At 35.3% G+C, this 13,111-nt stretch overlaps 1 protein-coding gene across 3 annotated transcripts in view; it reads right to left on the minus strand.

The window, feature by feature from the left end:
* Positions 1-12,751, minus strand: part of LOC149797012 (uncharacterized) — a 49,606-nt gene extending 36,855 nt beyond the window's left edge. The window contains exons 1-5 of one of the 3 annotated variants that reach the window (XM_089961672.1): positions 12,428-12,751; positions 6,754-6,906; positions 6,529-6,690; positions 5,917-6,008; positions 3,502-4,109 (exon numbers count right to left, since the gene is read on the minus strand). In XM_089961672.1, the coding sequence (XP_089817798.1) occupies positions 3,502-4,109; positions 5,917-6,008; positions 6,529-6,690; positions 6,754-6,906; positions 12,428-12,631 (1,219 nt within the window). In that variant the 5' untranslated portion in view covers positions 12,632-12,751. The remainder of the gene's footprint in view (positions 1-3,501; positions 4,110-5,916; positions 6,009-6,528; positions 6,691-6,753; positions 6,907-12,427) is intronic. The other 2 variants (XM_089961669.1, XM_089961671.1) reach the window with 2 other exon arrangements.
* Positions 12,752-13,111: the final 360 nt, after the last annotated feature.

Genomic DNA, 13,111 nt, shown 5'->3' on the forward strand with positions numbered 1-13,111 from the left:
TACACCGGGTATATCTCCTCAATGGCAGCCTTAAAAAAAAAGGTCAGACCAGAGTAGAGCTGTTGTTCATGAGTTAGGGTTCATTCTCACGCTTCCTTCTATTTTTGGGGCAAACCATTCACTGTGGCAATAATGATGCAATGCCATTGTTTCTATATAATTCATGGCCAATAAACTGCAGGAAAGAAATGAGCATAGGACAAGCTAGCTTTGCCAAATGATTTTGTAGTACTGGTATAGATGGTTGCTTCACTTGTATAGTATAGTTGGCCACACCGAAGGGTGTCTTGGGGGTGGTGTGTGTGTGTTGCTGTTGTGGGGTTTAACGCCGTATTTCAGCACACAATAGGCTATGCATGGCAGCAAGTATTAATGGTGGAGGAAGAATCCAAGAAAACCCCGGGAAGAACCACCAACCCATGAGAAGCTACTGGCAAGCTTTCTCACATACCCATGTTAGCCAAATCCTAGACTAAAACCCATGCAGACAGAGGTGAGATGGCAGTGATCCGCAATGGAGAGCGCTTTAGACCACTCAGGGTCCACGGTGTGTGTGTGTGCCAGTACAGATCCATCAAAAATCCCCATCTTAATATGTAATTGTACAAAGCCATATGCATGTTAGGACAGACAGAATAATCAATAAGATTGCAACTGTAGAATGATGAAGTCATAGGCTTGGTTTAGGGATGGATCTTTCTGCAATGTTCCTTGATTAAAAATGCAACAGATATTTACCACCTGGTTTGAGAATGAATATTAGTTAATCCAGCAAAGCAGACAATCCTACATGGATGGTTAGAAACTAACACAAATTTGATGGAAGATATCTCATACTGCATTTTTTTGTAGAAGCAAAGCTTAAACATGGGTGACACCTATTGTCTGAAGGGAGGTAATGGGCAAGAGTTATTTCCCTTCCATTATATATATATATATATATATATATATATATATATATATAGGGATCGTCCTGGGCTTCGCCAATGTCGCAAATTGCGATTTTTTTTCCTTACTGGCGACAAAAATATCCCATCTGGCGATTTTTTTGGCGACATACATTTTGGTTATTTAATTTGTACATACAATCATGGATTTGGACTGGATAAATTAAAAGGGAGAACGAAAGGAAGCCACAAGCTTGACTAAGCAATGCATTGGAATCAATCTGTTACACAAACGATCCTTTGTTCGTATTGACAACCCCATCTTTACAGTGCATTGTTACATCATAATCTGCTTATGCTGACATCTGGGCTGAGTACTGTATGCTGTGATACAGTCAATCATGCTACCGAACTATACCTACAACTGACCGACTTCTGAAGACGCGAATAGAACAGATACAATTAACTGAATGGCTAATCCTTCTGTTTTTTTGTTTTATTTTTACATATACCAATACATTAGTTTTGCTGAACCTTCGTAGAAAACTGATAACCTTTGAAGTACCGACTACTGTGTATAAATACAAAGCAAATGGAAAAATCTCAATCACAATTATATCTGTCGCCAGTACAGCATTTTACTCATTGATCTTTTCCTTTTGCCATCAATCCGTGTTACAACTGCAGAGACTTAAACTCCGCAACAAGAAACAGCAAAAAAAAAAAAAAAAAAAAAAAAAAAAAAAAAAAAAAAAAAACGGTTTTGCACAATTAATAATAATTATTTATTTCTCAAAATACAGGAGTGAAAGAATCCCTAAATTGGGTGTGAATTTATGCTTATATATACGGTCCAATATTGCCAGGTGTTGACTCATGTAAGTTTATTCGTGGGAATGGAGATCCTATTTTGCTTGTCGAGAAAATGTATACAGCATTCAGTGATCATTCTTGGGATTTAGGAAGCAATTCACTACAAGTTTTGTGAAGCTAACCGGGGGAGGGGGGGGGGCTGCTGAGAGACTACTGGTGTCACCTGTCGGCACTGTAGACTGTGAATGTGGATTCAGTAAGATGAACCTCATAAAAACTGACATCAGAAATAAACTCTGCATCTCATCTCTTGAGAATTTAATGAGAATCAGCATGTACAGATGTGAAAATTTAGACTTTGAAACTACATTCAACAAGAGGGCAGCCTTAAAATCGCGACGGATCTTCATGTAACACTTTGTAACATTTTGTTAATGCTTGTTGTAATTAGAGTATTAACTAACCCATCTTTTGTAATTTTCATTGCCTGTTACATTAATAGACCAAATTAACACTTGAAAAAATGTACACTACTTGTTCTGGCGACACTTTTTGAAAATTGGCGACAAAATATTGAGGTTGGCGATTTTTTTGGCGACAACTTTTTAAAAGCTAGGACCATCCCTGTATATATATATATATATATATATATATATATATATATATATATATATATATATATATATATATATATATGTACATATATTCAGAAAAGATGCTTTTTCTCTTTAAGTAGGGCAAGATTCACGAGATAGTAGACTTATATTCCTAATGCCAATGTGATCTGGTAATATAGTCAAATGAGAAACAAACTTTCATTAGTGGTTGATCAGGTTAATCTTCAAACTTTGAGGGTATTCCAGTAAAGAAAATACAGATGGGGGTATTTTTCTGTGGCCAGGTAAGTAGTTTGAATGACATTCTTAATAGGATTGCATCCATTAATTGGTTTCTTCTTTAGTGCATAAAGCCTAAATGTTCCAAATTAAACACAAAAATCTGCAAATGATAGAATATAAGTGGCCCTCATTATAAACCCATTCATTATACTGCAGCCCCTTTCTAATATGCATATAGTGATGGATTACATTCAATCTTGCTTTATAATTGCTACTTTATTTCCATAACTTTTAATTCTTTGCTAAAAAAAAAGAATATGTGGTGTCACATGTTCGAATACCTTTGTTTTTATACACAACTGTAACTTAACCTTGTTGCAACATACATCAATAAAATAAATTCCCTCAATTATAATGCTGGTAACTTAAAATGAGAGGGCACTTGTTTATCTTTACCTTCAAAGAGATAATACAGGGTTTGCTCTGTGAAAATGTCTACCACCGCACCAGGAAGGTGCTTGAGCCCAAGGGTTCCACATTTTTTCCAAGTGCTCCGTTAAACATTTTCATAGCCTAGTGAGTATTATTGTTCTTCTAACATGATTAAACACTAGGTACATAAATTATAAACCTTATACCAACTAAAACGTGATTTTGAACATGGGAAGAAAAAGATGTGTTTAAGCAGTATATGAAATTTTGATGCTTTAAGATAGCTGATAGCACCAATGTGCATGTCATCAAACAAACCAGTAAGAATTGTGATTAAAGTCATTATTTCTTTCTTTGTACCATTAAAACTGTATTGACAGTAATCTCAAGTAGTCTTCTAATCAGTGTCTTTATGGCATTTGAATGCAGTAAACTGTCATGTACATTTGGAATTCTGGATCATACAAAAAATGTCTACAGCCTTCATAAGTTTCACATATAAAATGTTAAGAAACAAATACAAAACTAACCTTCACTCCTGGCTCTTTTAATACAACCATCATCCATATCTTCTCTGCATCGTTTCATTCTTCCAGAGGCTATCCCATTTTGGTAACTTCCATTGTGCAGGCCATTTGACATTCCATTACATATATGACCAACAGGTGCCCCTTCTGCTTCCATCTCCATGTCACAATCATGAGATGTGAGTACATTATTATTCTCTGTTCCATTTAACATTGGAGTCATTCCATTTGGCATGGATGCCACTCCACTTTGCACAAATATTGTTGTTCCCTGATAATCAGTGCTGACATACTGTTTGGGTGGATCTGTATGAGAATCACTACCTAGGGTTTGACCATTTTCATGTATATTATTGTTTTTAATGGGTTGTTGAATAAAATTCCCATAAAGGCCCTGCTGAGTTGAATATTCATCGACTTCGCTCATGTCTGTTGAACTTGCAATGCTAGAAGGACTAGATACTGGTTGGGCAACATGGTTTCTCATCTCTTCATGCACCAGATTTGCCTGTTGATGAATCTGCAAGGCTTTTTCCAGGTAATTACCACACTCCTGGTGCCCAGCGAGTACAGCTACCTGACTTGGTGTGTTGCCACTAAGATTACGTATGCTGAAAGTAAAACAACACTAAAGGCATCAAATTTAAACTGGATACCCAAGGACACACTGAGGCGGGCAACTTGGCCTGGCCTGGATGGTTAATGAACCTGAAACATATGGATTAAGTGTCTGGCACTACCATTAAAAATATAAATAATGCATAAATAGTGAAGATTCATTAAATTATATTTACAGGTCCTTGGACTCTAATAATATTTGGGTCAAATGACTTCATTCTCCAGCAAGAATAGGGAAAAGTTGGCAAAAAAGGGAGACAATTCAAGTGTAGGAAGCTTAAAATGAATGGTGTTGAAAATAGGCACTTTAAACATCTGTTTTGCATATCTTTATGCTAGATAATTAAAGTGCTGATGAAATACTATTGAAACTTCAAAATTTTATGAAAACATTCTTTTCAAGCTAAACAACAATTCTTGTGTAACATAACATAGGAACCTCAAAACATAAAATTAAGGCTGAAAAGTTGGCAAATGTTTCCACAGCAGAAATCCTCTTTTCATGTATTTAGAAAATATAACTGTAGATAGAATGATTACTTTTATCAGTAATGGACCTGCATATGTCCAAACTATCACTCATTTTTGTAAGGATTATGGCAATTTTCAGCAAGATATTCATGAAAAGTAACTTACTTTCTTGCATTCATGACTATCAAATTAGCACCAAAAATAATCTCAGAATATCAAACATCTTCAAACTCTCCATCTAATTTGAAGGTGAAATTGACACAAAAGTTGACTTTCATGCTGATTATTAATGCACTGCTTTGAAACAAAAGCAAGTTAGGGAAATGGCATATAATCAACATATTCCAAAGTGAACTTTTGAGTTTTCTTTATTGTTTAGATGTAATGACTCTGGGATAACTATTTCACCCATGTATGCACTTTTTGGCATCACAAGGTGTATTTGTTGAATGGCGTTTAACGCCATTTTTCAGCACACAATAGGCTATACATGGCGGCCAGTATTAATGGTGGAGGAAGAACCCGGGAAAACACCGAAAAGAACCACTGACCCACGAGAAGCTACTGGCAAGCTTTCTCACATACCCACACTGGCTGAATCCAAGACTCGAACTGGCACAGACAAAGGTGAGATGGCAGTGATCCATAATGGAGAGCGCTTTAGACCACTCAGGGGCCCATCACAAGGTGATATGCGTACTCACAAAAACAAAAAATATTTGTCTGGACATATAGTAACATGAACATCAAAGGTGTGGAACTTTGCTAATGTCATTTGCCACCAACACCAATGACTATGACAAGGGGTGTGGCACAAGCTATGCTAAAAATTAAGATTGGAATATGCAGACTATAGAAAAGCACACAAATAGCAAAAATAATAGCATCTATCTGTATAATGAACCAATCCTGAACCTATGGTCACGTGGTATATGGTCTGTTCAAGCATAATGCATGTGCAATTTATATATATATATATATATATATATATATATATATATATATATATATATATATATATATATATATATATATACATATATACACATACATACACACACAAGAACATAAAGTACTTCTTCCTTTCCCTACAATGGTACATATTTGCTGGTTATATCATAAACACATCTGTAATTCAGCAATCCGTATCAAGTTAAATCTTTATCACGAACTGCATAAAGAATGAAACAAACCAGGTATATCATGCATTCATCTAATATTTGATGAGTGTTCACTGGCAACCACATATCATACATAGCACAGTAGAAGGATTTGTTTTGAGATGGATTTTGTTGCATATATTTCAAGTACATGTTCGAATGTTACTACCTCAATTTAGCTCCCTGTGAGACGAGCAGACTGACACATTCCATGCTTCCTGTCCTGGCTGCCTTGTGGACTGGAGTCTCTCCCATGTAGTCCTGAAAAGGACAGACACTGATTAAAACACACAAAAACATGTAAGTATCACTGAAAATGCAATTAGCTGCATTTATAACAATATTAGAAACATTTTTTAAATCATTAAATGTTATCTGTGAACTGCATCATCACCAGCTTCCTCCCATCCTGACACTAGCACTACTGTCAGAAAGTAACACCCACATATGTATGTTGCTATCTGCAAATGCAGCTTAGCTAATATGAGACAGAAAGTCTGGTAATTCCACTTAATTTGCAAATGGGAAGTGGGGTGGGGTGATTGTTATTATGAATTAATTATTAAGAAGACAATTAGGCAGCTACAGTGCATTCTTTATCCTTTATTTTCATAAAAGGAGTCTCTTTCCAAAAATGATATATGATGCAAGTATCTTGAACACATTCTTTTTCAGACCTTAGTCTGTCAGACGAGTTCAAGAATTTACCGCTTTGAGAAGTCAAAAATGAATGCTTGGACCTATTTCCCACCAATCCCATTAAAGAATGTGTGCTTTGTACCTGTACATTGATATTACAGTTGCCTGACTGTACCAACCACTGAAGACAATGTGGTTCTCCAGATTGAGCTGACAGATGGAAAGGTGTTTGCTGGAACTTGGATGTCGGAATGCCACACACTCTTGAACCCAGAATGGTTATTATCTTCCTCAAACAGCACAGCTACAAATAAAACAGTGTCTTCCTTAAATCACATTATTAGCACAAGTGAAAAGGGAACAATACCTGTCTGTTGATACGAGCGCCACAATGCAGCAGCCACTTCACACAATATCCATAACCACCGTAAGCAGCAACGTGGATTGGTGTTTGATTTAATCTCTCAGTGGGGACATCACAATTTGCATTATGCTCTAGAAGCTTCATTAAACAAGGCAACTAAAAGGAAAATAAAACAACATAAAACTTGCACAAATATTCCATCAACATTCCTTTTCAACTGAAATGTCAAGCAAGCCTCAAACTAATTCTATTTAAAAAAAACAACAACAACCAAGTTACATTTCCCTTATGGGTGGAAAAAATTTACAGAATATATCATGCTTGACTTCAATGCATCATTTGCTATATGTGTTTCATATTTAGATCAATTTATTAATGAGCATGCACACTGATACACAAATTAGCAAATGCAAATTTTTTTTAAAAATGAAACCCCTTCTGCTTCCTGAAGATTAGAATAAATTCTAAAGACTTGCATGTTTTGCCTGTTCTACTGCTTGAAAATGAGATTGCCTGACCTCCAAATGAAGTCAACCATGCATGAGCATCTGAGGGAAGGTAAGGGTGCATGAATATTACAGGTTTGGTTTGATGTTTTAAAATACACCAACACAAAATGCATAATTGCAAGTATCAAGTTTGTTACCTGTACTGTGGTCGAGATATCTGTAAAACGATGACAGTATTAATGTATTTTTGGAAAACATCTATAAATTATGGAGTAGCGGAAAGCATGCACAATGAAGTGAATTTATACCTGAAGGCAATATCAGATTACTTGCTCCACATGAATGAGCAATGACAATACAAAGAAATGAGCCTGAGTAAAGCAAAACCTGCTACTTGTGAATCCAGTTTGCTACTGCCTTAAGAAGTATGTAGCACAAATTTCTGACCTTTCTAAATTCTAATTAAATTTTTAGGTTTTTTCTTGCATAAACAACATGTATCAATATATATTACTGCCAAGCGTGCTATTTTGAAAACTTGTTAAATACCAGCTTTCAACATGATTTGCTATGGCTGCATTTTATTATAATAAAGAATACATTTTAAATAATATTTTATTATAATAAAGAAAATGTTTTCCAGCCGAGTTTCTTCCTATTTCTTTTAAAAACAATGAGAAGGACTGACGGCAAAGTAAGAGAACAGAGAATGAAGCAACCAGATGTGTTATAACCAACTTTTACAGATGGGTGATGTTGATGTATTTGCACGACTGGTAAGAATACTACTTCCTCCAGAATGCTGAATGCTTTCAAATCATCTATGAACACTGCTAAGGATTGATCAAAATTCACCATTTTCCTTGCATTTAAAGCCAAACTGAATCGAAACCACATTCTTCTCCACTTATTTGGCACAAGACCTGTTTCAGGCTGATCTGACAGCGATCATCAGCCATTACTAAACCATGCATTTGACTGGTTACAGCTTTACTTCTAACTACAGCTTTCCATTCTTTTAATGTTGCAGTATGTTGTCATAGCTACAACTGCATTTAATGAACCATGGTACAGTAACAGCAGCATTATAAATTGAATCATGGTGTACCAAGAACCACATTATAGCATGAAAAATTTAATTTTGTCAAATAGATATGTTTTTGAAAGGAAAATAAGACATCATACTAAGCTTCATGTTGTTTTCTTGAAACCCATACTGTCAAACATTTAAATAAATTCAAATGCAGTGATATAAATTTGGATATGGCGTCCATAACAGTATGGCATTACATCTTGAATTACCTTGTAATGAAGCAGGTTCAGGGATCAGGACACTTGTCATTGCCGTTAATTTACTCAATACAGTACACTTATCGAAGACATTACTTATGCTCTCACTCAAAACTCACCTGCATCCAGTGCAAGCTTGACAATAAAACAGTACCAAACCATTAAAATACTGGGTCATTCCATACCAAATCATTCAAAATCCCCCAAAATCTTCCAAGGTGACCATCTCAAATTTCCATGAAATTTGTCCAGGAGTATGACAAAATAATGGCTGCATACAAAATTGCAAGGGGTATCATAGTTTTTCATGAACACAAAAATTGTCAGTTTACAAGTGGGTCTTTTGATGCTAGTAACTTTTATTATAAAGATAGGCTAAAATTTATGGCCATATCACTAGAGCCAACAGCCTATCAACAACAGTCCTGCAGGGCAGCGTCCAGGGTGGCAGAAGGAGAGGTAGACAGAGAAAACAGTGGACTGACAACATCACATAATGAACCAGGAAAAGTTTTGCAGAGACACAGGCATTGGCACATGATCGAGACAAGTGGAGGGAACTAGTCAGATGTTCAGCAGCACAGCGCCTCGATGACCACACTAGGTTAAGAGACTGATAATGATGATGATGAGAGTAATATCAACAGCACAAAGAAAACACAAGTTTATTTTTTAAAACTTTGTAATGAAAATTAATCTATCATTCCTACATTTCTTATTTTTATAACAATTTTGGTTTTGTGATAGATTTCTTCTCAAAAGTTTATAAATATCAAATTGGGAACAATCATGATGACATAAGAAATATTCTTCAGTTGTAAGCAAAAAAGGTTTAATTCACTCTTTTCTAACACTTAATTGACAGTGTGGATATGCAGAGAATCAATCTCTTGAATATATTGTTTTAGTGCTTTAAAACTGTCTTGCATTCTCCATAACTATATGGCAAAAGTATATTTATCTTGTAAATATGCAAAAATCAAAACAAAGAGTCACCTCTATGCACCAGTAATTACAGCTCCATATGAAATCTTATAATGCATTTTACAATTCTAAACAGTTTCTACATGTGCAGTTATCTACTGGAGTCATGTTGCAATTAAACGTTGAGTAGTCGACTGTATGTATACCATGGCATGAAGTTGATTTGCCCTGTCAGAGTAGTTACAGTATTTGGCTACCCATCCCATTTGTAAGCCATTACAGATTTTAAAAGCTAAAAGCATGAAGAATATTTTTCAAACACCACAAGACAAAGAGTTTCATTAATTTATAATTTCTAGCCTGACTGTAACCACGGGTCCCAAATATTAAAATCTTATTCATATTTTAAACCAAATGAAAGTTTACTGTGTAAACAACGAGCCAGCATGGTGTCCGTTCTGGTTTCTATTTTTAGTGATACATTATAGAAGGTAAAAACTCTGTCATCTACATGTAATATATGCAATGTCCAGCTTTAACACTTCTCAGAAATATTAAACAAAATTAATTTTAGGACAAGTGGTCTGTGCATGGGTTCAAAAGGACAAATGACCCATGCAAATATGGCAGCAATGTTAGTAAAAAAACGTGTCTGGTGTGAAACATGAACAAGATGACAGTGTTAGAGACCCCTTGGCAAATACTTTATACTATTTCAATACCCTCCCGTTTGTAACCCCTTAATCTTAATAATGAAAAGCCTTAAGTATACGAAAATGCACAAAAGAGCTTATTTGATTCATCAATTTACAATTTCTAACTTGACAGTCACCAGTGGATCCCTAACATTGTCAACATATTGGAATTACAAACCAAATGGGAGCTCTCTATGTCAACAAGCAGACTGATCACTGTCCTTTTCTGGTTGCTAGAACAGTCCATTTCAGTAAAACTGTTAAATATGTGTCCAATATTTGCAATGTTCAGTCTTAATATTTCTAACAAAAACTGTGTACTAAACAAACTCCCATGTTTTACACAACAGATACAAGCATTGTCATTCAAGGACTGACCTTGTTTATTTATCATTTATGGTCAAAAATATGGTGGATAATAAGTGTGTGTATGTGTGTGATTTGAATTTTTAACATAGCTTAACATTTTTTCAGTCACATTGCTACGATATCTGCATTGTGGCAGTTTATAGTGATGTCTAGCACTAGGGCATCATGCCACAGACATATAGTATGATGTCCCACCCAGTCACATTATCCTGACACCAGGGCGAACAGTAACCTCTTAATGCTGAGGGCCTAGCAAGGCAGCTGTTAGTACCATTTATATAAGTCTTTGGTATGACTTGGCCAGGGTTAAAACCTGCAACCTCCCACAGCTGTGACCATCGCCCTAACCTCTAGGCCACTGGAGCAGTCATAAGTGTCATTGTACTGAAACCTATTTGTTGTCAATGAATGCTGCAACAGTGAATGATTCTATCTATTGATATAACTGATAATATGTCAAAATATATACATGAAATTACAGCAGTTTAGAATTTGAGTTCTGAAAAGAGACCATGTTTTCATAAGTCCACAGTACTTAATACATAATTGTAATGACTCATACTAATTGTAAATATCTAATATTTTAAAACCAGTTACTACAAAATTATGCTCAAAAACTGAAATACAATTATTTACATCTTTTTATTTGTATATATTGGTGTAATGATAATGAAAAGCAAAACAAGCTTTGACGTAAGTATTTTTTATTTGATTTACTTTTTTACTAATTTTGGGTGCAATCCATGTAATGAAGTCACTCCGCCATACTTCATTTTACTCTACTGGCTACTGGACAGGTATGATAAATTGTGAATTGTCAGAACTTAAAATATAAGAGTAAGATCATGACTGCGAGAATCTCTAATGTATTATTTACATGTTTTTGGTGGAAATATATACTTATGTGTTTTAAAGTAATAAAGATGACACACAAACACAAAATGATTTAAAACTGTCCAATCAAGTGACTTTATGACACAAATGGACCAATAAATAAAAAAATGTTCACGATTCCTATAAAAATCACTAAAATCAAAGTTTATTTTGCTTTTTTATCGTTACTCAAAGACACAAATCATAATACATTTATCTTCATGAGTATTAGGATGCAAAATATGTGTATTTTGTCAGGGTTTTTTGGAACCCTTTTAAAACATGCCAGGTTTACTGCATGACAATGTGGTGTTCACTTCATACTCTTTTGGGCCCCCATAAAACGAATACATTATCTGCCACATGAACACAAGAATCTCTTACATACCGGTAGACACATTCTGTTGTATTGGACTTTACTGGAAAAATGGTATAATTTACAATATTTCCTGAATACTAGATAAATGTTAAATAAACAAGTAAATTTCATTCGCAGGTAAATAAGTAATTTTTATGATTAAGTTCTTGTGTAATACCGCAATAATACGGTGCGCAAATATACTGAAATGTAGTTTTATCATGGTATGTATATTTGTTTCAATTCACACCTGATAATGATAGGATTTTTACACATTTTTTCAATCCCTATGAATCAGTGTTGACCAGTGTAAACAAAGGTCATTGACATGCATCCTCTCGGGAACTGGGGGAGGATATGATCGCGTGTTCAAACTGGACAGTTCAATATGTGGAGTTTTACGAGATTTATCTTCCAAAACTATTTATTGCTTTAAATGAAGTTACGAACTTTTTTCAGATGGCGGTTTTAAATAGTTAGCTGAGCCTGACTGACTACTTTATAACGATGATGTGCATGTAAGTCAATGTTCTTTAGTTAATACAAAATACACAACATAAGCAGAAGCACATGCTACAACGTATTGCTCGATTCTGATTGGTCAACCGCTCTTGTTCATGAATATTAATAAGGTCCTTTCGAACCTGTGATCTTCTATCGAAACAAGACTTGAAAATACATATCATAATTACATTCAATAAATAGCAATATAACACCACCTTTCCAAAGTAGGCAGCCCAGTGAATAGGTGTCCAGCCGTAAAAACTGTCTTCCAGGTAGAAATCTCGATCGCCGGTGGCCGACAACAAAGATCCCAAGGCTTCATAATCTCCATCTCGACACGCACGGTGCAAAGGAAAGTGATTCAAAAAGATTTCCTCACTGGCAGGCGTCCAGGTTCCAAGTTCACTGCTATGATTCATTTTTTGTAACTTACGATCTAAGTTTAGTTCATCTGTTTATTTCGAAAGTATGAAATGGTTTTAAATGTGATGCACCCGCCAAACTAACGAGTGTTTTTCACGCTTCCATACGGGTCTTTGACGAATGTATATCCACTCGTAACTTCGAGATCAATGATATGGATATTCCAGCGTGTGTAGTCGGAAATCTTCGGCTATTTACGAAACAATGATTGACAGAGAAGTTACAAATGTGTGGAACTATTTTTTTTTAAAAATTATTCATAATTTCACTGTCACTCCTCCTACAATTAATCCAATCATATAAAACAGAAGAGGAAGTTCGATTATATTTTGGATTTCCTTATGTTGCGGGGAATTTCTCGTCGAACAAAGTGTATGCCCCCTCCCCGTAAATTACTGCGCCGACAGCCAGCCGAGGCATACTTGTTTGTCTTGCAGAATAGCCAAGGACGCTCTAATTGAAGTATAGCAACACTC

This window comes from Sinohyriopsis cumingii, chromosome 6, assembly GCF_028554795.1.
Source record: "Sinohyriopsis cumingii isolate HCF-2022 chromosome 6, ASM2855479v2, whole genome shotgun sequence".
Lineage (NCBI taxonomy): Eukaryota > Metazoa > Mollusca > Bivalvia > Unionida > Unionidae > Sinohyriopsis > Sinohyriopsis cumingii.